Source organism: Macrobrachium rosenbergii, chromosome 11 (assembly GCF_040412425.1).
Source record: "Macrobrachium rosenbergii isolate ZJJX-2024 chromosome 11, ASM4041242v1, whole genome shotgun sequence".
Lineage (NCBI taxonomy): Eukaryota > Metazoa > Arthropoda > Malacostraca > Decapoda > Palaemonidae > Macrobrachium > Macrobrachium rosenbergii.
The window spans coordinates 49,253,117-49,280,616 of NC_089751.1; the positions used below are offsets into that span (position 1 = coordinate 49,253,117).

Genomic DNA, 27,500 nt, shown 5'->3' on the forward strand with positions numbered 1-27,500 from the left:
GTAGCCAAACTTTAAAAGATAAAAAAATGTTCAAAAAGAAAAGGTTACACACAAAGAGAAAAGAAACAGTCGCATTTGATCATGTAATCACGTTCCGGATTTCAGACTCCGATGCTAATGATGTTAAAAGAGTTTTAAATTCTTCGCCAGTAAATGGAAGGGTCTCTCTCTCTCTCTCTCTCTCTCTCTCTCTCTCTCTCTCTCAAGAATTATTCGACTGAGGTCATATCAATCAAAGGTGCCTTTGGTGACCGTTTGACATATGAGAAATCAAGAATAGAACTCTCTCTCTCTCTCTCTCAGAAATGATAAATAATTATTGACTGAGGTCATATCAATCAAAGGTGCCTTTGGTGACCGTTTAGACATATGAGAAATCAAGAATAGAACTATCTGGGAGGCAGTATATAGAAATATATATATATATATATATATATATATATATATATATATATATATATATAATAAATAGCAAATAAAAATATTCAAGGAAATAGTACTACCCAAATTATTTATAAACAAAACATATAAAATAAATATCAAATGAAACTATTCTCGAAATAGTACAAAAATTATTTAAACAAAATATATAAAACAAATAGCAAACAAAACTATTCAAGGAAATAGTACAGAAATTATTTAAACAAAATATATAAAATAAATAGCAAATAAAACTACTCAAGGAGATAAATATTGCACAAATTATTTATAAACAAAACATATAATAAAATAAATAGCAAATAAAACTACTCATGGAAATAGTACACAAATTATTTATAAACAAAACATATAAAAGAAATAGCAAATAAAACTATTCAAGGAAATAGTACAGAAATTATTTAAACAAATTATATAAAATAAATAATGATATCACTATCACCCATCTTCTGATGTTGTTACTACCACGAAAGCAGAGACAAAAATGTCTAAAATAACGCGTAAAGGGTTACCCCAATGATATTAAAAAAAAACATTATTATTATTATTATTATTATTATTATTATTATTATTATTACTGAAACGAAAAAAATATTAAGCATCAACATTCACGAAGTATTCTTGAGCATTAGTAATCGAGAGATGAAAAGGTTATTATTATTATTATTATTATTATTATTATTATTATTATTATTATTATTATTATTATTATTATTATTACTACTTACTAACGAAAAAAATATTAAATAAGCATCAACATTCACGAAGTATTCTTGAGCACTAGTAATCAAGAGATGAAAAGATTATTATTATTATTATTATTATTATTATTATTATTATTATTATTATTATTATTATTATTATTATTATTATTATTATTATTATTATTATTATTATTATTATTATTATTGAAACGATTAAGGTGATTGGAAATGGGATGAACATGGATAGAGAGAGAGAGAAATTAAGACTTTTGGACTTAAAAGAAGTAATGGGCAATTATGCTCACAGTATTCAACTACGTATCAGCACCATCATTTCACAAATGTTAAAAATAAAAGCGAAAATTTCAATAGTCCTAAACTATTAATAGCTCACCCTGCCAGCCCTCGGTAACGATATATTGATAAACCACAGAGAGAGAGAGAGAGAGAGAGAGAGAGAGAGAGAGAGAGGAGATAAACATCATTCTTTCACAGATGTTAAAAATAAAAGTATAAATAGCCATGTACCTGAACTATTGCTAGCTTACCCTGTCAGTCTTCGGTAACGATATATCGATAAACCAGAGAGAGAGAGAGAGAGAGAGAGAGAGAGAGAGAGAGAGAGAGAGAGAGAGAATCAGCATCATCCTTTCACAAATATTAAAAATAAAAGTAAAAACTGCCTGAACTATTGACAGCTTACCTGTCAGTCGTCGGTAACGATATATTGATAAACGAGAGAGAGAGAGAGAGAGAGAGAGAGAGAGAGAGAGAGAGAGAGAGAGAGAGAGAGAGAGAGAGAGAGAGAGAGGACGAATATCGACCACGTCCTACGCACATCAAGATGAATACTCGGTACGTTTACAAAACCACGGTACACCGGAGCAAACACCGGATTTCTAATAACAGCGCCATTCTAAATGATGTTAATCATAAACGATGAGTCGACAGATAACAGTTAAAGATGATGATAACTGATAACAAAGATTCATCCACACAACACTCATTATTTACTTTGACATAAGGTATAATGACCGGAATTAGCTCGTTTTATATATATATATATATATATATATATATATATATATATATATATATATATATATATATATATATATATATATATATATATATATATATATATACACGTACATATGCAGATTTCGTTGAATTCAATGGCTTTTTGGTTGTTGATCAACTCTTTATTAGTTTCAAAAGTTGATCAGCATCCAAAAAGCCATCGAATTCAACGAAATGCATACAAGAAAAACTTCGCCCTAAAAGCATATATACATATGTATAAACATATGTAAATATATATATATATATATATATATATATATATATATAATATTTATTTATATATATATATATATATATATATATATATATATATATATATATATATATATATATATATATATATATATATCCACTTACTTGTGCAGCATCAAGAGCAACGTAAATAATGGAGGGATATCGCGTTTCCCAGGCCCACCTCATAATTAGACTTCCACAGAATACCCAGAGGAGGCTTACATTTCGGCTGCATAAACGAGCACCTTGTTCAACGTATACAAAAAGACATAAAAAAATATATAAATAATATTCACGTACACTCCTATGCAACATGATATTTTATCATTACTACTGCAACTACTATCCGACGGCGAATTTAGCGTAAGTGCAAACTGTGACGAATTTAGGGAAAGCCACCCTCCCCCCACCCCAAAAAAACGAATTTATAGAAAGCCCAAAAGTCGGCGTATTTAGCGTAAGTCCAGATTGTGACGAATTTAGGGAAAGTAAAAAAAAAAAAGGTAAAAAAAGCGGCGAATTTATAGAAGTCCAAAAATGGCCAGTTTAGCGTAAGTCCAAACTGTGACGAATTTAGGAGTCCAAAAAAAGCGGAGAATTCACAGAAAGTCCAAAAAGCCGCCAATTTACCGTAAGTCCAAACAGAGACGAATTTAGAGAAAGTCCAAAAAAGCGGCCAATTTAGCGTAAGCCCACACTGTGATGAATTTAGGGAAAATCCTCCCCCCCCAAAAAAGCGGAGAATTTATAGAAAGTTCAAAAAGCGGCCAATTTAGCGTAAGTCCATATTGTGACGAATTTAGGGAAAGTCCAAAAAAAAGCGCGCGAATTTACAGAAAGTTAAAAAAAAAAAAAAAAAAAAAAACGTGACTTTAGCGAAAAAAAAAAAAAAAAAAAAAGCGACAACGTCCCGATCTAAAAACAGAAACGGCGGCATACTAATGACTGGGTGTCTGTCGAGCCTTCATCAAAGCTTCTGGACTCTCCTGAATCTCCCGAATTATGATGAGGGTGACACACACACACACACACACACACACACACACACACACACACACACACACACACACACACACATCAATCTTCGGTAATCATCGATTAGCAATTCTCCCTCATTCGGGCATGCTTTTGACTGCTCAAGTGAGCATCAGAGTATGGACGAGGTGTGGAAAACAAGATATTATAAGCATTTTAAATTTTGAGAATGCGCTGCAGGATTATTCATTAAATAAATAAGATTGAGCGTAGACCACATAAAGAAATTTCACTATGTGATTGTGAGGGTACCTGAATAGGATGGTTCTCTCTCTCTCTCTCTCTCTCTCTCTCTCTCTCTCTCTCTCTCTCTCTCTCTCTCTCTCTCTCACACACACAAACACACGAACATAAAAAATTCCGAAAGCACTTTCACACAGGCCGCAAACAGTTTTACCTATTCAAACGGATCAAATGACACATTTGGCTCTCTCTCTCTCTCTCTCTCTCTCTCTCTCTCTCTCTCTCTCTCTCTCTCTCTCTCTCTCTCTCTCTCAGAAACATACACAGATATAAAAAATTAGTCATAGGGCAGAAACCCCAGACTGCTACAGGGCAGAAACCCCACGAAAGTACAAACAAAGGCCACAAACAGTTCTATCTCTCACACACACACACACAATTTCGAAAGTACACACATTCACACAGCCCACAAACAGTTTTATCTATTCGAACAGGGCAAATGGCACATTTAGTTTGGCCCTTTGTCATCAACAATTCCACAAGTTTATTGGATGTGTTGTTCAAACAGTAAACCCAGAGACAACAATTCAAAACAACACCTGATTCAAACGGGCCACTGATCTAATCAGTCTATTGGCAAATCAGTTCTATGCCTAACCAAGCACACAAACAAACGTATATACTGGCGGGACACCCCTGCAACAAAGAAAACCACACACACACAGGAGAGAGAGAGAGAGAGAGAGAGAGAGAGAGAGAGAGAGAGAGAGAGAGAGAGAGAGAGCAATATCTTAATATGAATAGTAAGGATTACTTTGACGGTATAAAATATTTTGACGGAGTAATGGACACCTAAGTTTGCCCTTCGTCCCTCTTTTTAGAGAGAGAGAGAGAGAGAGAGAGAGAGAGAGAGAGAGAGAGAGAGAGAGAGAGAGAGAGAGAGAGCATATGGAAGCAACAGGCAAGTGGGAATGAGAGAGAAAGCTGAACAAATACTATAAACGGAAGTGACAATGAGCGAAGGACTAGACGTACACACAATACAATATACAGAAATGCTCTGGGTATGGGGTTGCCCCGAGGGCAGTATCACAAGCCCATTTCCTTTCTGACTCAACAATACATGATTAGAGCATCCTCTTTTGGTCTTCAATGAACCCCTCCCTCGTACACTGCGCTGATGGAAAGCGACACTGGAATGTTATACATCAATTACATTACAGCGTCACGAATTCTTCCTGAACGTAGACTAGACATGTGAAGATGCAATGCTTAACTGTCCTAAAACAATCCTTCTTGTATCTTACTCATTCACTTACATTTTTATCTATTTGTTCATTATTTGTTGCTTTATTTAGTATTTTCTGGTAACTGATATCTCTTCTTTCTGTATTTCCAATGACCTGTAACTTCTTTCAGATGAACACCATATTCCTTGGAGGCTTGAATTACAATTCAGTGGTTCTGCGAGCTTGTTCCGTAAGAAGAAGGTTCATCCTCTGAATAATAATAATAATAATAATAATAATAATAATAATAATAATAATAATAATAATAATAATAATTTTATTTATACTGATCTCCCGAGTGAATAAACGCTCTACTCTCAGAACTTGTCACACTAAATTTAGACCAGGCCCCTCGTCCATTGTTAAAGTGAAACTTGACACTTCTTGAAGAATAACGCGTTCATGCCTGATATGATACTCTGCAATCTCAATAAGTTTTCGCCGACAAAAATAACAACTGGTATTTATCCGCAAAAAAAAAAACTTTTTTTTTTTTTATCATACACACATTTGGTCTGAAGAGATTTATAGTTATTTTAAGTAGATTGTACTAGGACTAAGTTTTCAAACAAGATTACCAAACTTATGGCTTATGTAACAATTCATAACCATCTCTTATAATTAACGACCACTTCCCAAAGAACTGACACAAGCAACATCGAGTATGACCTAAACAAACAAGTCGCATGGCTTCGCCATTAGATCATAAAAAATAAAGTTAATGTGTTTGTTCATCTGAAACACCTGAACTAATGATCAAGTCTTCAGCGTTTCTGCTTGTCCATCTCATTAAGGAAAACTTGTGATTTACTGACTGTGAGTCACAAGCACAAATGCATTACTACCCTAATACTGTTCTTCTTGCATTTTAATAAATTTTTTTTTATCTATTTATCTACTTATTAATTTATGTTCAATATGTGGGATCTCTTCTCTCTGTATTCCACTTTATTTCTTACTTCTTCCTGATGAACACCATATTCTTTGGAAGCTTGAATTTCGAGTCAGTGGCCCCTTTGGTGGGCTTGTTCCACATGAATAGCTTTCATCTACTGAATAATAATAAGAATATAATAATAATAATAATAATAATAATAATAATAATAATAATAATAATAATAATAATAATAATTAATAAAAAAAATAATAATAACAATATATAATAATAATAATAATAATAAAAATAATAATAATATATATATACAATAATAATAATAATAAGGAGCCTCGATGGCTCAGTCGGTTACAGCAGCAGCTTCGGACTTCGTAGAGGTCTGTGGCGCGGGTTCAAATCCGCAGCCGACTGATCGGAGAGGCAGACACTTTGCTATCCGTGTAGACATCCCGGGATTATATAGGTAATCAACGGATAGGTTTGCTTAAAAAGCAAATGGGTGTTACAGACTAAATACACACACAAAACAAAGCCACTACAACACCTTCTAAAAAAACATAACAAACATCTCACACGTCTCGAACTCTCGCCCTACCCGCGCAACAACTTCTCGCTGCTGTGAAGAAAGGGCGTTGGGTCGGGTATGATACATGAAACATACGCTACCGGGGTCTAAGCGATGTCAGGCAGGGCAGCCGATCGAGACTACAGGTCTACCCCAAAGCCAAATCAAAAGTCCTTCAAAAGAAGGCATCGTGCTTACCCCATACAAAAATGGGAAAAATGCACGTTAAAAGAAGAAGAAGAAGAAGATACAATAATAATAATAATAATAATAATAATAATAACAAAGGTTCATCTCCAACAAACGGTACTTTACTTACTTTCTCTAAACAGGGAACTCTCTCCACCTCATGCCTCACCTGAAAGAAAAAAAAAGAAAGTATTAGACGAAGAAGAAGAAGAAGGAGAAGAAGAAGAAGAAGAAGAAGAAGGAAAAAACATCAAGAATTCACACGACCGTTTTATAAGAACTACTTTCACAATCTTTCCAACTTAATACTGAGTCAAAATGAAAACGTCGCGTGGAAAGCTTCGAGAGAAGCTGACGACGCCTATAGAGACATCTGGATAAACGAGCGAATCCTCTATTACCCTCTCCCTCGTGGGGAGAGAGAGAGAGAGAGAGAGAGAGAGAGAGAGAGAGAGAGAGAGAGAGAGAGAGAGAAGAATCCCCGATTACTGTGTCTCGTGGGAAAAAAGGAGAGAGAGAGAGAGAGAGAGAGAGAGAGAGAGAGAGAGAGAGAGAGAGAGAGAGAAACGAATCCTCAAATACCATCTCTCGTTGAAAAGAGAGAGAGAGAGAGAGAGAGAGAAGAATCCCCGATTACCGTGTCTCGTGGAAAAGAGAGAGAGAGAGAGAGAGAGAGAGAGAGAGAGAGAGAGAGAGAGAGAGAGAAGAATCTCAATTACCGTCTCTCGTGGAGAGAGAGAGAGAGAGAGAGAGAGAGAGAGAGAGAGAGAGAGAGAGAGAGAGAGAAACGAACCCTCAATTACCGCCTCTCGTGGAAGAAGAGAGAGAGAGAGAGAGAGAGAGAGAGAGAGAGAGAGAGTTTCAACCCGGAGTGATGAGGATTACCTCGCCGAGGCCCTCCCACTTCTCTCACGAAGGAATAAAAGAAATGACGAAATACAATCACTCAGGACAGTTATTAACCCCTCACTTACCTCTCTCTCTCTCTCTCTCTCTCTCTCTCTCTCTCATCCCCAGTTGTGATCCACAGCAGTTGACCAGCAACGCAGCACGTTATTCACTGCTCAGGTGAACAAGCTGCCTCATTCATCCATCGTCCGAGGTTCGAACGCCGGCCGTCCAGTTGTGAGTTTGAACATAAGATAACAAACAAATGATAACATACAAAAGATAACATAGATTTAAAGAGAAAGTAAAGTAAAAAATGCGCCGGTTTCTTCTGCGCAATAGAGTTTTCTGTACATCGTATAATCAAGGCCACCGAAAATAGATCGATCTTTCGATGGTCTCGGTATAATGCTGTATGAGCTGCGGCCCATGAAACTTTAACCACAGCCTGGTGGTGGCCTGACCCATATCGTTGCCAGACGCACGATTGCGGCTAACTTTAACCTTAAGTAAAGTAAAAACTACTGAGGCTGGAGGGCTGCAATTTGGTATGTTTGACGATTGGAGGGTGGATGATCAACATACCAATTTGCAGCCCTCTAGCCTCAATAGTTTTTAAGATGTGATGGCGGACAGAAAATGTGCGGACAGGAAACGTGCAGACGGACAGACAAAGCCGGCACAATAGTTTTCTTTTCAGGAAACTAAAAATCTAAGGAGATTTCACAGCATAAAATATTAGATTCTCCAAAGATTATTCAGGGCACACATTTGTCACGAAAAAAATAAAATAACGAAACTTTCATCACAAATCAACCAAATGCCACTTTGCCCCCAGAAGCAGTAACAAACATGGAAAACCCATTAACTCGAGATATATAATGCACAAGAAAAACCTGGGACCAGATCTACGAATTGAAAGCGGGATATAACTAACTATTCCTGGATGGGAATCTATTCAGAAGTGAAAAACAACTTGGCTGGACGTATATCATTCAGGAATGATCTCTGTTAAAAAGCAAGGCAACGCATGCATACATTTATCATTTTCAGTTCTTATTCGTCGTGTAAAATAATTTACTGCATGATCGATTCCTTCCCTAGTTATTTGGACATCTCCTATTCTGTCGTTATCGTTATATTCAAAATCAAAGCAGCATAAAGGTAGTTATGAACAACGCTAGTAGCTATGAAAACTATGGAACCTATTAGAGGCAAAACTAACTTCGGAATGAATGTCAATCCGGTCATGAGAAGGTTAAACTCAAAGAAGGGAAACTATCGAATAGATTTCTATAAAAAAAATAGTTAATGAAGCAGACAGATTCCTAAACAAAAATGCAACTGCAGAGTAACTAAAAAACGTCAATACAGTTGCTGTAGGTTACCCAAACACGGCAATATTTGACAGGAACTCCGCACGATTCTCAGGGGGGCCATTTAACTTGAAATATATACTAGCCTATACATCCTACCTCAACCATCCTATAGCATCGAACCCTACACGCAAAAAAAGTCCTTGGGTACGGAAATAACCCCATTCACCGAATCTCAATATTCGTCGTCAGTGAGTTTTGAAATGGCACCGAAACCAAATGTCCTGTTTCACACATAAAAATCATTGAAGGACATTATTTACTGGTGCGTCAGTAGTCCAAATTTGGTGTAAACTGAAACAGAGTAAAAATTCACTCATTATTCTAACTCTTTTATGGACCAAAAAAATGGGAAAAGAGAAACCCAATTTGTTCGTGAATGATTCTGCAAAACTTCTACAGTGATATTAAAGAAAATACAAATTATCCATTATATATATATATTATATATATATATATATATATATATATATATATATATATATATATATATATATATATATATATGTATGTATATATATTATATATATAATGGGTAATTTGTATATTTAATATCAATGTACGGGTTTTGCAGAATCATTCTCGAATAAATTGGATTTCTCTTTTCCGTTATTTGGTCTTATGATCGCATTAACACGTGATTCGCTTATCACACTGGACACACACACGTACACACACACACACACACACACACACACACACACATATATATATATATATATATATATATATATATATATATATATATATATATATATATATATATATAATAACATCACGGCCACGCGTGGATGTCTCCACATCACACATGCAAAAGCTTACCAAACATACATACCCACCCTTCAAAACAAACCGTCAGATGAAATTCAGTAGGACCTTTAATGCTCGTTAGGCAAGGAGGTCTACAGTCACAACATTATATCTTCCCAAACGCCTCCATTTAGAGAAGCTATAAGAGTTTCCTCGCGACTCTCTCCTTCGCGAGAGGATATTTAGGACGGCGCCTCCGAAGCACTCCTTCAGAGAGAGAGAGAGAGAGAGAGAGAGAGAGAGAGAGAGAGAGAGAGAGAGAGAGAGAGAGTACCGTAGGTAAAGCGAAATGAAGTTCTACCCTCCTAACAGCTCTACAGAGAGAGAGAGAGAGAGAGAGAGAGAGAGAGAGAGAGAGAGAGAGAGAGAGAGAGACTAAAGTAGGTAAAGTGAAATGAAGCCCTAACTTCCTCACAGCGCTATACACGGGGTGGGAGGTGGAGGTGGAGGGGAGGGTGAAGGGGGAGAAGCTCCTCTTCACGGGATTTCATTAAAGGACCTCAAAAAGATTTGGGCAGCAATTCGAGTGTCAATACTGTAAATCTGAAGTGGGCGGCTCCGGAGCCGTTTGCGACCTCGGGCAAGGTACGTTTGAAAGGAAAATAAAAAAAATGAAAATTCATAGTTGAGGTGTACGTGCAGTTGATATGACAATCCCCACGAAATCCTATGTGTACAGTGGCCAATTTCATTTCGTTCAACTGTACGTGCACACTTAACTATGAATTTTCATTTTTTATTTTCCTATTCCACGTAAAATATACCGGTCGAGTCCTTTTTTACGTCACAAAGAGGCGATTTCCCCACACTACCTCCCATTCTCCCATTCTCCCTCCCCTACCCTGCCACAACCCCACGCTCCTTAAAATAAGCATTTTGGGAAGACCAGTTCTTCAGCATCCTCCTCTTCTGAGCGAATCTCATTCCAAGCAAAAGAGAACAAATGCTCTGTAGAGCACTGGAGCCCTTTTTTTTTTACGCTGCAGCTTGTAGTAATGCCCTTGGGCAGGTTGCCAGTCTTGAACAACAACAGCGACTGAGTACAGAAAGCATAAGCGAACGGTTCTTCTTCTTCGACAGTCTAAAAGGAGGACTCCAGAGCACACAGCATTAAACTGGTCAGGGATTATTTTAGGACGATAGACGTTGAGGCAGAATATAGCTCCGTTTGATCTTCAATTTTTACCCAGTGTCCTCTAAGATCTGAAGATCCTGTTTACACTGAAAATCGATATCATTAAAAAGCAGGTAGCCAAAAATACTACACAACAGAGAGAGAGAGAGAGAGAGAGAGAGAGAGAGAGAGAGAGAGAGAGAGAGAACAACAGTCTTTAGCTTGAGCTAGCTGATAACATCGCCAGTTTCAGGTGAAAACAAGAGCTAGTGCTCTCTCTCTCTCTCTCTGATGCTGTTCGAGCGGGCACCTTTAATCATATTAGAATCATATCCTAAACCCCGATCTTGGAAGAGAGAGAGAGAGAGAGAGAGAGAGAGAGAGAGAGAGAGAGAGAGAGAGAGAGAGAGAGAGAGAGAGAGAAGCGATGCACCTTTCTACACTCACCTACGAAGGGCCTAATTCATCTCTCTCCTCATTTCCCTCTAAAGCTAACACTTGATCGTTCTCGCACTTAGTAAAGGTTGCTTTAGAAAGATTATTCTCACATATAATTAAGAAAATCTGAGAGAACTTTGATACATATATATACGTGTGTGTGTATATATATACAGTATATATAAATGTATATGTATATGTATATATATATATATATATATATATATATATATATATATATATATATATATATATATATATATATATATATATATATACTTGTCAGTGTCACTAGATAGCTTTTATATCTTCAAATATTAAGCTACACACCTTTATTATCGAATTCACTTTACCTCTTGATATATTAATGGAATTTTTATGGTTATTTATTTGAAGGAATAAAAACAGTCTTCTGAAATACACTCACACACACACACATATACATATAAATATTAACTAAGGCATGCTAATTAACTATCCCAAAATTAACAACAGCTTCGATGGAAATAATTAACAAGCAAATAACGTGTATAACAGAAATAAATTTCCACTCCAGATCGGGATCGAATCCACGATTCCCAAATGAAGAGGATTGGGCGCTACCTGTGTGGGACAGTGGGCAGAGCCCACCTTTCATTTGAGTGCCCTGGGGTCGAGCTCGATTTGGGGAGAATTTTATTGAAACCATTAATGGCAGTGTCGATATATATATATATATATATATATATATATATATATATATATATATATATATATGTATATATATATATATATATATATATATATATATATATATATATATATAGACAGCTTTTTATATCTTCAAATATTAAGCCACATATAGCCTTTATTATCGAATGAACGTTACCTCTTGGTATATGAAAGGAATTTTTAAGGTTAAATATCTGAAGGAATAAAAAAAGTCTTCTGAAATACACACACACACACACACACACACACATATAATATATATATATATATATATATATATATATATATATATATATATATATATATATATATATATATATATACATATACATGGTTAAATTTATATATATACACCACATGGTTAAATTTAAGAGTAAGAACGAAGGAAACTGGAAAATAACAGGAGTACTGAGCACTAGAAGCCAAAATCAAACGGTCAAAAAATGCACACATACACACACACAAAAAAAAGGACGGGACGAAAAAAAAACTGACTTTCTCATTTTCCTTCAAACAGTTTTTTTTTTTTTTTTTTTTTTTTTTTGTCAGCCTCTTCAAATCACTGCTGCGTTACGTCTCTCGGCGACAGACTATGACGAACCTCAGGGGATTCGTCAAATATTCGGCGCAATCTGCTGCTGGTGTGTCTTTCAGTCCTTCCAATGAGAATTTAAAAAGAGAGTTCACGAAAGAAACATACATATTTTATTACACAGCCTGATCTGCTAAATTTTCTGCGACCAGCAGGGCAGTAGGAGCTTCGTGGAAATTTTATAATCAAATTTTATGTCAATTTCCGTACTTCTTGTTGAATCTGATTTTCAAGAGAGTTCGCGGAAGAAACAAATATATTTTATGAAACAGACTGATCTCTAAAATCTAAGATACTGATCTACAAATCTATGAGACTGATCTATAAACTCTAGGAGCAGCAGACCTCCGTGAAAAACTTATAATAAAATTTCATGTCAATTTCCATACTTCCTTTTCAATCTCATTTTAAAGAGAGTTCACGGAAGAATAAATACTCTATCAAACAGACTGATCTATAAAATCTACGAGACTGATCTAAAAAATCTAGGAGACTGATTTATGAAATCTAGGAGACTGATTTATAAAATCCAGGAGCAGCAGACCTTCGTGAGAGAATTATAAAAAAATTTTATCTCAATTTCCAAACCTCTTTTTCAATCTGGATACCCATCATTACGAGGTCACCGCAACCATTCCCGATAAAAAAAATATCGACCTCTTCTGAAAATAATACACTCAGACAGAGATAGTTATGTACGTCTTAAATATAAAACACCTGCTGCTAAGCTTCGTCAAATGACCTTAACAGACGCAAAATAAATCAATTAATGAAACGAACGACCTCGCCGTGATGCAATGCAAGACGGAAATACCTGTGCATTAGGGTTGAATAAATTGGTAAATGCAAATGAAACTCGAGCCAAACAAATGTCCTGACGATAAATAAAAACGAAACGAATTGCCATGTTTGCGAACACACACAAACCAATTACTTGAGGAAGGGCGCAATTCTGTTTCAACTCATTACAGCAGAATATATAAAATATGACCGTGGGATTTTTAACATAAATTCAGACGAGACGAGACGAGACGAGACGAGACGACACACACAGAGAGAGAGAGAGAGAGAGAGAGAGAGAGAGAGAGAGAGAGAGAGAGAGAGAGAGAGAGAGAGAGAGCCTTCCGAGTATTTTTCACGACAGACCGAACATTCAATTGCTGACAAGAGACATACAAATACCGACGGGTTCACAAACAATGGCGGACCGGTTTATTCACTGCAATGGGCTCTATTCACAGACTATTTGCCCTACGAGGGACCGCGGAACAACAACAACAACAACGACAACAGCAACAACAAAGAACAACAACAACAACAACCGGAAACGAGGTCAGAGCAACCAGCTAAACGCTGGAAGACTTGTGCCAAGTCAATCGATGCCCAGCTGAAAACTAGGGAAGACCCATTATCAGCCATGATTCAGGAACTCAGTCAAGCAAACACAGAGGAATGTTGACTTTCACTGACTGACTGAAAGCACGATGAGGAGAGAGGGGAACCGGGGAGGGGAGGGGGAGGGGAGGGGAGGGGAAGGAGGAGGGGGAAGGAGGAGGGGGAATGATCTTTCATGCAGGGTTTGTTGTCCCTTGCAAAAGCAAATAGCAGATCGTAATAGGACCAGTTACTACATAATTTATATAATGCATACATACATACATACATATATATATATATATATATATATATATATATATATATATATATATATATATATATATGTATATATATACACACACACACAAACACACACACCCACACACATATATGCATACATATATTCGCATTTTGTACAATATTAGGGAGGATAAAACGGCGTATTCCATCCAGTTTCTATGCGCTTTTGTCATAAATTGATTTGTGGTGAGTGGCGTTAGTTACAAAAAGAATTTGATTCATATATATATATATATAAATATATATATATATATATATATATATATATATATATATATATATATATATATATATATATATATATACATATATATATATATATATATATATATATATATATATATATATATATATATATATATATATTATATACATTTACAGTGACAAAAATACTGCATTAAATAACTCCTCTCTTCCGGCGACAACAAAATACTGCCATTTACATACAAGCAAATACATCAGCCAATATACAAATATCCCCTCCAGCCTCAGCCAATAAATATCGCTTCCTATTATGAAGGTGAATGTACATTAAGTCAGTAAACAAAAAAAAAAAAAAAGGAAAACGGATATTAATTAGGAGGGAGAAGATGAAAGGAAAAGAGATAAATGTAGGAAGGGGAAGACAGAAAAAAGAGAAAAACAGAGAAAAAAAGGAGAGAGAGAGAGAGAGAGAGAGAGAGAGAGAGAGATAACTGGAAGGGGAGAGAATTTAAAGATTTAAAGTGATCATTTTTCCAGCCTCATCCACCGGCACTTTTTTTTTTTTTTTTTGCGCGCGCGCGTCCGAGGGTGGGCGGGGAGGGGGCGCCCCCGAATACCTGGGCCGAGAATCACCGCAAAACTCGGTTCTTTGCGGGGCGAGCGACAATGCAAAATGCGATGATGTTTTTATTATTCCCCAAATCGGGTTGCTGGCCCGCGGCGGGGCCGATGGGAATATATTTCAATAGTAATGAATTTGCGCGGCGAAAGCGCTTCGACGAGAGAGAGAGAGAGAGAGAGAGAGAGAGAGAGAGAGAGAGAGAGAGAGAGAGAGAGAGAGAGACGAGGAATGACGGTTGGAAATGGAACCGACGATGGAGATGGAAGAAAAATAATGTATCATTACTGTCATGGTAAAAAAAAAAAAAAAAATTATTCAAGTGACTGGATTTCGCATCTTGCAAAACAAAGGTGGCGGAAGTAGTCCTGGCTTTCGGGAATGTCTACTTGGGAATGAAATACGCCTCTGAAAACAAGTGTCACAAATCCTGGACCTTGTCATTTCATATTTACAAAATAATCCATATTACCAGATAGGTATCTATTTGTGAACAGCATATGCCTCTGAATGCAAGACTTACATATCCTGGACCTTGTCTCATGTTTACAAAATACCTATATCACAACAAACACTCACAATCACAACAGATAAACACTTGACTGAACCATCTAGTACCTGCTCTTCCTTATTATTATTATTATTATTATTATTATTATTATTATTATTATTATTATTATTATTATTATTATTATTATTATTGTGTGAAATAAAAATCCACAATTACATAGTAAACTATATTACTATGTAAAATATTTTGTTACTATATAATTGTGGATTTTTATTACACATTGTTTTTCACGAGACTGTGAATTTCTTAGCATTATTATTATTATTATTATTATTATTATTATTATTATTATTATTATTATTATTATTATTATTAAAATAATTTTACTAGACAACTGAGCTGATTATCAGCTCTCACAGAAATATTTGTTTTTACTTACATTTTTTTTTTTATATTTTGTCAATTAAATAACAATTTTTCAAAAGTTTACAGTTGGATTAATTGCAAATGTCGAAGTTTCTGACAAAATTTCACTCTCCATTTATTTCTAAAACTTGATAGTCGCTGCTGATTATACTATGGACATTCATACAACGAATGGTTAATAGTTATCATTACTTTACACTTGATGAACCTGCGAGATAAATCTTCCCGGATTTCTCATTCATACTGATGTTCAAACGCGTCCAAAGAGGAGCTGAGTAAGTGATACTCTTCCCCGGCATAATGCTGTTTGGGCATATATAAACATTTAGTTCTTTTTCTGTTTATCTTTACTGGTTACTTTCACTTTGATTTTCTCTTTTCTCTGATGGTGGATTCGCAACATCGCAGCCTTGCAACTATGTTCCCCATCAATGGTTTCTCATTCTGAATAATAATAATAATAATAATAATAATAATAATAATAATAATAATAATAATAATAATAATAATAACAACAACATACTGGAAGAAGACCCTATTTGAGGCACACTTTGTTGAAAAGAATAGCACTCTTTTCGGCGAAATAATAATAATAATAATAATAATAATAATAATAATAATAATAATAATAATAATAATAATAATAACAACATACTGGAAGAAGACCGTATTTGAGGCAACCTTTGTTGAAATGAATAGCACTCTTTTCAACGGAATAATAATAATAATAATAATAATAATAATAATAATAATAATAATAATAATAATAATAATAAATAACTGTGCAAGTCGAGAGCATCAAAAGACAAAACAGTCACGACTTAAAGACTTATCGCGGTCGGCAAAGTCTTAAAAAAGAAAAAAAGACTAAGAAACAGAAAAAAAAGGGGACGGGGGGGAAAGAAACTGTGTTTTCAAATATCGAACTCTCACCCCAAGTCACCCGTTATAGGAATCACTTAATCGGCTTAGGATTAAGCATCACCCACTTCCTTCCATTCCTTCCCGCTTGCCCCGAAGGGTGAAAATCTCTCTCTCTCTCTCTCTCTCTCTCTCTCTCTCTCTCTCTCTCTCTCTTACCTCTTACCTGATACTGGGAGCTCAGTCCGTATATCCTCTTACAACTATTCCATTTCCATCAGATCTTATTCATATAATACTAAAGTAATCCTTTCCTTTAAATCGATTTCCAATGGGGGGGGGTAGAGAGAGAGAGAGAGAGAGAGAGAGAGAGAGAGAGAGAGAGAGAGAGAGAGAGAGAGAGTTGACCGGATTAGGAAAGACACGGGGAGACGTGAGAGAGGGAGAGAACAAACAGGATGGGGGAAGAGAGAGAGAGAGAGAGAGAGAGAGAGAGAGAGAGAGAGAGAGAGAGAGAGAAACAGAGAAGGATATAAGATGAAGCGGACGACGGTGAACGGAGATAATGAAGTAACCGCCCGGTTAAAGGTGAACTTCACACAACTGACTTCCATTTCTACCTTGCTAGGTCGCAGCAGACAACTGTGTATAACAAGCACGGACGGAATCTGGCTTCGTTCGGGCGTCCCCAGATCTACAGCCACAGTAACTCGAAGACATTACCAACTGCACCTCTATAATAATGTTAAAACTGACGTTCATTAAAATATCAAACGAGTAAAAAATGCGCTGAAGTTTCTTCGGCGCAGTCGAGTTTTCTGTACAGCCGCTACAGCGTATAATCGCCACCGGAAATAGATCTATCTTTCGGTGGTCTCGGTATAATGCTGTGTGAGCCGCGGCCCATGAAACTTTAACCACGGCCAGGTGGTGGTCTGTCCTATGTCGCTGCCAGAAGCACGATCATGGCTAACTTTAACCTAAAACAAAATAAAAGCTACACAGGCTTGAGGGCTGCAATTTGGTATGTTTGATGATTGGAGGGTGGATAATCAACATACCACTTTGCAGCCCTCTAGCCTCAGTATTTTTTAAGATCTGAGGCCGCACAGAAAAAAAGTGCGGACGGATAGACAAAGCCGGCACAATAGTTTTCTTTTACAGACAGCTAAAACTAGTTGAATTTCAATATTTTCCTTACATTTATTTGACTGATTTTTTAATCTGACCATTCATTTTTTTCTTTCTCATGACTGATCTCTTCTTTCTGTATTTCCCATTTCTTCTGTTACTGCTTTCTAATGAACTTCTTTCTAATGAACTTCTTTCTAATGAACACCGCATTCTTTGGAAGCTTGAATTTCAAGTCAGTGGCCCGTCTGGTGGGATTGTTCCACATAAATAGGGTTCATCTTCTGAATAATAATAATAATAATAATAATAATAATAATAATAATAATAATAATAATAACAATAATAATAATAATAATAATTATAATAATGTATTTTGATGTCTTTCTTCGCCAAAGATTAGTTTTTATTCATATCTTTTATTGAGAGAAAGGTACTGCCAGCGAACATTCCACGAAAATACGAGTTAAAACGCCTAAATCTCCTGACGCCTAAATATTTCCGCTCTTCATCGCTCCCCAAATTGTCTGACTAATTGGGTCCAATTTCACTCAAATCGCGGACGTACGCTGTATGCCGCTCGTTCACGAGAGAGCCTTTTAAAACTTACCCCAAACTAAAAGCCCCATTCATGTTTGAAATGGAAAAAGGCACTCCCGCCGAAGATTCGGCTAAACAAAAAATCGTGAAATCCTGTGTACGCGAGAAAGCCTCTGGCTGACTGGTCCCTCAATTTAATCATTTTCGCAGCACGCCAAAAAAAAAACAATAAAAAATAAAAAAAATAAACAAATAAAAAATAACTAATTAATTAAATCAACAGATAAAAAATGCGCCGAAGTTTCTTCGGGGCAATCGAGTTCTCTGTATAGCCGCTACGGCGTACAATCAAGGCCCCGGAAAATAGATTTATCTTTCGGTGGTCTCAGTATAATGCTGTATGAGCCGCGGCCCATGAAACTTTAACCAATGCCCGGTTGTGGCCTGTTCTATATCGTTGCCAGAAGCGCGATGATGGCTAACTTTAACCTTAAATAAAATAAAAACTACTGAGGCTAGAGGGCTGCAATTTGGTATCTTTGATGACTGGAGGGTGGATGATCAACATACCAATTTGCAGCCCTCTAGCCTGTTGAGTTTTTAGGATCTGACGGCGGACAGAAAAAGTGCGGACAGAATAAAGTGCTGACGGACAGACAAAGCCGGTACGATAGTCTTCTTTTACAGAAAACCAAAAAGTGATTGCACACCTGCCTTTCGAAGAAGTTTGATCTTAAGGAGAGGTGAAAGAGGAACATATCTCGCTGATGCTATTATGCAGATTATCTACAGCCCTACAGAAATAGTACGAAGTGACCGTGTAAAGCTAGATATATATATACATATATATATATATATATATATATATATATATATATATATATATATATATATATATATATATATATATATCTCACTTTCTTTTCTGGACCTCCGCCTCCTCGTGCTACGAAAACAATCCGAACTAGAACCAGGAACCAGGGAAAATTGTGTTTATTTAACTAATTCTCAGTCAGAGCAGTGCTAGAAAAAGAAGATAATCAAAGAAGAAAAATAAATAATTACCCTAAATGTTCCACAGCCTCAACATCACGGAACCGACCCGCAGAGAAAGAAAGAAAATTGCCATACCTCTTGTCAGACGTATTCCACGCGTTACAGTGGACAGGCCAGCCTGGAAAACCGTTCATGCCTTCGTAAAGGGCAAGCAACTAAAAATAACATTTCAATTACCCCGTCAAACGCACAATTAAAGTTGATCAAACATCCTCACAGACAGAAGATCCGAGCGACGTTAGTTTTATTCTAGAGCGAAGGACAACGCCCTCAGCCATTCCTGTCTGTCTGTGCGGAGTGGATCGCCGTCTATGGGAATTTCCTTGGTTCATTTCTGGTCTACTCAAATGGAGTCCACCTCTTTCGGTGTACGTCGTCTTTGAAATGGGAAGAGAATATGGAATTTAGGCCAAAGGCCAAACGCTGGAACCTATAAGGTTCATTCAGCGCTGGGAGGGAAACTGTGAGCAAAGAAGGTTTGAAAGGTGTAACAGGAGGAAAACCTCAAAGCAGTTGCATAATGAAACAATAGTTAGGAGAGGGTTGAGGAAAGTAAGATGGAAGAGAGAGAATATGAACGGAGGTACAGTAAAAGGAATGAAAAGGGGTTGCAGCTGGGGGCACAAGGGACCCTGCAAAGGACCTTAAGCAATGCAGCATACAGTGCACCGCGTGAGGTACACTGACGGCACTATCCCCATGCGAGGCATACTTTATACATTTATTAAGAAATAAAACAGCTCAGTTTAAATTGAGACAATAAAGGTAATGGAAAAAGCTTTATTTAACTCCTATTTACTACAATGGGAATTGATACCACATTCATCCATAAAGATGGAATGTGAACCTGTGCAATAACAAGCAAATTTGTTCAAATAATTATTATACCAATACCATATCACCATCAGTTATATACTATATATATACATTTACATATACATATATATATATGTGTGTGTGTGTATATATATATATATATATATATATATATATATATATATATATATATATATATATATATATATATAATATATATATACAGTCATATACAATTACATTTACATATATATATATATATATATATATATATATATATATATATATATATATATGTGTATATATATGTGTGTGTGTGTGTGTGTAAATAACTCTTCCGGGGCATCATTCAAATTTATCACAAACATTCGGCCTTCCCAAACTCATTAGGGATTTGCCATTAAGTTCCCTCGGGAAAATTAATATTAGATGCATAAGCCATTCGAAATACGTAATGACGACTCCAAATTAATATCCCACGCCTAGGTACCACGAAATGGATGGGGGTATCCGTCCACCTCACTGTTTAATATCCTTGCGTTTGTTTCGTCAAAATTTGGACTCTCTGTTCAAAGGCAAACTGTACTATGTACACAACTTATGCTAAAGCGTAACCAGCATTTCCTGACTGTACAAATCTTCATCATCTTCAGACACCCGCTCCTTAATGGAATGGAATACAAAATTTAGGCCACAGGCCAAGCGCTGGGACCTGCGAGGACATTCAGCTCTGAAAGGGAAATTGAGAATAGACAGGTTTGAAAGGTGTAACAGGAGAACAACCTCGCAGTTGCACTATGAAACAACTCTTAGGAAGAGGATGGAGAATCAAGTGGAAGAAAGAGTATGTGAAGGAGGTACAGTAAAATGAATGAAAGGGGTTGCAGCTTGGGACCGAGGGACGCTGCAAAAAACCCTAAGTAATGCCTACAGCGCACCGCGTGAGGCGCACTGACAGCAATACCCCAACGGCGCCCGTTTGTTTTGATTTTTAAAACCCGCTTCCTAATATTAAAATAACTAATCAGTTCATCTTATAATTACTGTCGACAAAAACTGATACAGTGAAAACCTGACAAAAATAAAATGATTGTCTCTCGTATATTTGAAATTTATCACTCTTCCAAAAGACTTATTGATATATACATATTGAAGTCTACTTATAACATTATGCAAATGAGCAAAAAAAAAAGTTCAACGATGTCATTTGCTTCCAAGTTTTAACAAAAAATTGACGAATGCATTAAATCTTGAAGAGGAGTAAAAAAGATAAAAATATCACTGGATATTTTGGAAGTTGCTCAAATAAGCCCACTGTATTCTATACACAGTATAGATACAGCATTGTGAAATACATAATGAATACTGAACAAAAATAATTCATACTTGCATTCTACTCGTGATTTCGGGTCATCCTATCGAAACTCAGGTTGCAGGAGATATCATGAATTTAATTTGCTTAAAAAAAAAATCAATGAACTTCTCAATCACAATCTACTGCAGCCATTCCTCTACAAAATATAAAAATAAATAATTAACGTCACGTATTCTGTATGACATTATTACGTGCTTCAATTATAAATTGTGTCATTGATAGAAAATCTCTCTCTCTCTCTCCCTCTGTTCGTATCTTCCCCTATCCTGTCAATTCATATTCTCTCTCTCTCTCTCTCCTTCGTATCTTCCCCTATCCTGTCAATTCATATTCTCTCTCTCTCTCTCTCTCTCCTATCTTGTCAATTCACATTCTCTCTCTCTCTCTCGCTCTCTCTCTCTCTCTCTCTCTCTCTCTCTCTCTCTCTCTCTCTCTCTCTCTCTCTCCCCCCTTGTTTGTATCTTCCCTATCCTGTCAATTCACATTTCTCTCTCTCTCTCCTCCGTATCTTCCCCCATCCTGTCAATTCATATTCTCTTCTCTCTCTCTCTCTCTCTCTCTCTCTCTCTCTCTCTCCCCTTGTTTGTATCTTCCCTATCCTGTCAATTCACATTCTCTCTCTCTCTCTCCTCCGTATCTTCCCCCATCCTGTCAATTCATATTCTCTCTCTCTCTCTCTCTCTCTCTCTCTCTCTCTCTCTCTCTCTATATATATATATATATATATATATATATATATATATATATATATATATATATATATATATATGTATATATATATATATATATATATATATATATATATATATATATATATATATCCTCCGTATCTTCCCCTATCCTGTCAATTCATCTCTCTCTCTCTCTCTCTCTCTCTCTCTCTCTCTCTCTCTCTCTCTCTCTCTCTCTCTCTCTCTCCAAATTCCTATTATTTCCCTTTCTTCTTCAGTCTCTTCTACCTCCTCCTCCTCCTCCCCCTCGTGTCAGAGACCCTTGTGTCAAATCCTCTTTCCGGGAAGACTTGAGCTTCCTCCGACGATCTTCCCATGCAATGCGGCCTCGTTTTTGCCACCCAGGAATGATTCGCTTCTCTTCCTCTTCGACAAAGGTCGTCTGAACTTTTATTTTCTTATTCCACAGAATGATGATGACAGATAGATAAAAATATAAGGTAGATATTATTTGCATTATGCAGACGATGAACTGACTTGAAATTCAAGCTTCCAAAGAATATTATGGCGTTCATGTGAAAGAGGTAACAGAAGGTATTACGAAATACAGAAAGAAAGACGAGAAGAGTTGTTGGAAAAGAAAAAAAAATCCAGTAAATAAATAAATAATTAAATAAATAAATTCTCATCTAAGTAGGTCTCTGTCTTTCCAACTAATGTGGTACCTACAGGAGCCCCGCTGAGACTATCAGGTTCTATTCTCCCACGGGTGTGAAATATAACTGTACTATTCTCCCACGGGTGTCAAATATAACTGTATTCTCCCACGGGTGTAAAAATATAACTGTACTATTCTCCCACGGGTGTAAAATTTAACTGTACTATTCTCCCACGGGTGTCAAATATAACTGTACTATTCTCCAACGGGTATAAAATATAACTGTACTATTCTCCCGCGGGTGTAAAATATAACTACTATTCTTCCAAGGGTGTAAAATATAACTGTACTATTCTTCCAAGGGTGTAAAATATAACTGTACTATTCTCCCACGGGTGTCAAATATAACCGTTCTATTCTCCCGCGGGTGAAAAATAGAACTGTATTCTCCCACGGGTGTAAAATATAACGGCACTATTCTTCCAGGGGTATAAAATATAACTGTAATATTCTCCCATGGGTATAAAATATAACTGTACTATTCTCCCACGAGTGTAAAATATAACTGTACTATTCTCCCACGGGTGTCAAATATAACCGTACTACTTTCCCACGGGTGAAAAATAGAACTGTATTCTCCCACGGGTGTAAAATATAACTGTACTATTCTTCCACGGGTATAAAATATAACTGTAATATTCTCCCACGGGTATAAAATATAACTGTACTATTCTCCCACGAGTGTAAAATATAACTGTACTATTCTCCCACGGGTGTAAAATATAACTGCACTATTCTCCCACGGGTATAAAATATAACTGTACTATTCTCCCACGGGTGTCAAATATAACTGTACTACTCTCCCACGGGTATAAAATATAACTGCACTATTCTGCCACGGGTGTCAAATATAACTGTACTATTCTCCCACGGGTATAAAATATAACTGTACTGTTCTCCCACGGGTGCAAAATATAACTACTATTCTCCCACGGGTATAAAATATAACTGTACTATTCTCCCACGGGTATAAAATATAACTGTACTATTCTCCCACGGGTATAAAATATAACTGCACTATTCTCCCACGGGTGTAAAATATAACTGCACTATTCTCCCACGGGTGTAAAATATAACTGCACTATTCTCCCACGGGTGTAAAATATAACTATACTGTTCTCCCACGGGTGTAAAATATAACTACTATTTTCCCACGGGTGTAAAATATAAATGTACTATTCTCCCACGGATGAAAAATACAACTGTACTATTCTCCCACGGGTGTAAAATATAACTGTGCTATTCTCCCACGGGTGTAGAATATAACCGTACTACTCTCCCACGGGTGTGAAATATAATTGTACTATTCTCCCAAGGGTGTCAAACATAACTGCACTATTCTCCCACGGGTGTAAAATGTAACTGTACTATTCTCCCACGGGTGTGAAATATAACTGTACTATTCTCCCAAGGGTGTCAAATATAACCGCACTATTCTCCCACGGGTGTAAAATGTAACTGTACTATTCTCCCACGGGTGTAAAATGTAACAACTGATCCCCACGTTTTCCCTTCTGACTCTCAATGTGTCTGGCTTCTTGTCCACTTCTGCAAAGACGCATCTCCTCGCTATTACAGAAAATACTGTATTTTCCGAGAAAGGAGGAACTAAGTTTTTTTTTTTTAACATGAAGAAGTGGCAATGCAAGCTCGATGATATGAGGAAACTAGTCTTATAAGTGTGGCGCCATCTCCCAGCGCGGCTGCAATTAGTGACAAGTGAAGTCTAGCCACCACCCACGGAAATACTTTGATGCTGGGAATGCTAAGGTCCCAGAGAGAGAGAGAGAGAGAGAGAGAGAGAGAGAGAGAGAGAGAGAGAGAGAGAGAGAGAGAGAGAGAGAGAGAGAGGATGGAGGACTAACAGCGAGAGAGAGAAAGCAGGACTGACAGAGAGGGAGAGGGAGAGAGAGAGAGAGAGATCCCCGACTTCCTCCTTCCTGGCACCGAGAGAGAGAGAGAGAGAGAGAGAGAGAGAGAGAGAGAGAGAGAGAGAGAGAGAGAGAGAGAGAGAGAGAGAGAGGAGGAATGTGAGAGAGACTGAAAGTAGGAATGAGAGAGAGAGAGAGAAAGGAGGAATGACGAAGAGAGAGAGAGAGAGGAGGAATGTGAGAGATTGAAAGTAGGAATGAGAGAGAGAGAGAGAGAGAGAGAAATCCCTAAGCCGGAATCACTTCACTACCAACAACATTACCGGAAGGCGCGTTACTCGATATTATCCGCAACTGCAGATTCGTTTACTTTCCCGCTTTGCAATAACCATTGCCAACGACGCCCCGCCTTGCCGTCATCATGGTCCCGAGAGCGAGTCAACTCACACAAGTCGCTGGCCGGCCGGGCCCGTTCAGCAAATGAAATAAAATGAGACGATATACTTATGCTATATGGTCGCGTTTTCTTGCACAAAGAGCACACAATTTGCTTGAATTGCCCGAGCCGAGGAAGAAGCCAGGAAGAGAGAGGAGGAGGAGGAGAAGGGGAAGCCAGGAAGAGAGAGGAGGAAGGAGGAAGGGGAAGCCAGGAAGACAGTGGAGGAAGAAGAGAAAGCCAGGAAAAGAGAAGAGAAGGAAGGGGGAGCCAGGAAGAGAGAGGAGGAGGAAGGGGAAGCCAGGAAAAGAGAGGAGGAAGAAGATGAAGTCAGGAAGAGAGTGCAGGAAGAAGAGAAAGCCAGGAAAAGAGAGGAGGAGGAAGGGGGAGCCAGGAAGAGAGAGGAGGAGGAAGGGGAAGCCAGGAAAAGAGAGGAGGAAGAAGATGAAGTCAGGAAGAGAGTGCAGGAAGAAGAGAAAGCCAGGAAAAGAGAGGAGGAGAAGGGGAAGCCAGGAAGAGAGAGGAGGAAGGAGGAAGGGGAAGCCAGGAAGACAGTGGAGGAAGAAGAGAAAGCCAGGAAGAGAAGAGAAGGAAGGGGGAGCCAGGAAGAGAGAGGAGGAGGAAGGGGAAGCCAGGAAAAGAGAGGAGGAAGAAGATGAAGTCAGGAAGAGAGTGCAGGAAGAAGAGAAAGCCAGGAAAAGAGAGGAGGTGGAAGGGGGAGCCAGGAAGAGAGAGGAGGAGGAAGGGGAAGCCAGGAAAAGAGAGGAGGAAGAAGATGAAGCCAGGAAGAGAGTGGAGGAAGAAGAGAAAGCCAGGAAAAGAGAGGAGGAGGAAGGGGAAGCCAAGAAGAAAGTGGAGAAAGAAGAGGAAGCCAGGAAGAGAGAAGAGGAAGAGGAGGAAGCCAGGAGGAGAAGAGGAAGAGGAGAAGCCAGGAAGAGAGAAGAGGAAGAATAGGAAGCCAGGAAGAGAGAAGAGGAAGAGGAGGAAGCCAGGAAGAGAAGAGGAAGAGGAGGAAGCCAGGAAGAGGAGAAGCCAAGAAGAGAGAAGAGGAGGAACAGGAAGCCAAAAAGAGCGAGGAGGAAGAGCAGGAAGCCAGAAGGAGAGAAGAAGAAGAGGAGGAAGCCAGGAAGAGAGAAAAGGAAGAAGAGGAAGCCAAGAAGAGAGAGAAGGAAGAAGAGGAAGTCAGGAAGAGAGAAGAGGAAGAGGAGGAAGCCAGGAAAAGAGAAGAGGAAGAGGAGGTAGCCAGGAAGAGAGAGGAGAAAGAAGAGGAGGGAGACAACGTCAAAAGGAAAAATCAGAAAAAGGAAAGAACCATAAGATCGAAAAACTTTCCCCGGACAAAGATGTCCACGTTAGCAAAGGGTCGCCCGCCAGGTCGCTACGAACGACCGTCACAAATTTGGTACTTCTGCGATCTTCCGAGGAATCTAATGGTCATTTCAGAAACGACAACTGACACAATCGTCCCTTCCAAGCGGTAATTGCTGAGCTTCCGCTCCGTCAATCTACATCCGATTTAGACAAGGAGGGAGCGAAAAAAATAAAAAAAGGTATTAACGGTTATATAAGGTCAAGTCTGTCTTTAGTTCACTGAATCTCTTCTTCGTCTCTACATCTCTCAAAGGGAAGAGAAAGGACTTTCAACTGGGAAAACAAAACTAGGAAGAGAGAGAGAGAGAGAGAGAGAGAGAGAGAGAGAGAGAGAGAGAGAGAGAGACTCACAAAAGATTCCTGGGCAGAGAAGGGAGTTGGCAAGTCAATGATTACTACTAGGAGCAAGAGAGAGAGAGAGAGAGAGAGAGAGAGAGAGAGAGAGAGAGAGAGAGAGAGAGAGAGACTCACAAAAGCCTCCTGGGCAGAAAAGGGAGTTGAAAAGTAACTGATGACTACTAGCCGCAATGAGAGAGAGAGAGAGAGAGAGAGAGAGAGAGAGAGAGAGAGAGAGAGAGAGAGAGAGAGAGAGAGACTCACAAAAGCCTCCTGGGCGGAAAAGGTAGTTAACAAGTGAATGCTGACTACTAGCAACACACACACAGAGAGAGAG

At 37.7% G+C, this 27,500-nt stretch overlaps 2 protein-coding genes across 7 annotated transcripts in view; one reads left to right on the forward strand and one right to left on the reverse strand.

Moving 5' to 3' along the window:
- Nucleotides 1–27,500, reverse strand: part of LOC136843436 (neuronal calcium sensor 2) — a 988,260-nt gene that overhangs the window by 224,241 nt on the left and 736,519 nt on the right. The window contains exon 1 of one of the 6 annotated variants that reach the window (XM_067111916.1): nt 6,746–6,784. The exons of the other annotated variants lie outside the window; for them this stretch is intronic. The gene's annotated coding sequence lies outside the window, so the exon portion shown is untranslated. Of the gene's footprint in view, nt 1–6,745; nt 6,785–27,500 lie in introns of those variants that run through there. 6 annotated transcript variants of the gene reach the window in all.
- The window catches only part of LOC136843530 (uncharacterized), a 21,337-nt gene continuing 19,737 nt past the window's right edge, over nt 25,901–27,500 (forward strand). Inside the window, exon 1 of the mRNA XM_067112064.1 lies at nt 25,901–26,308. Within this exon, the coding sequence (XP_066968165.1) occupies nt 25,901–26,308 (408 nt within the window). The remainder of the gene's footprint in view (nt 26,309–27,500) is intronic.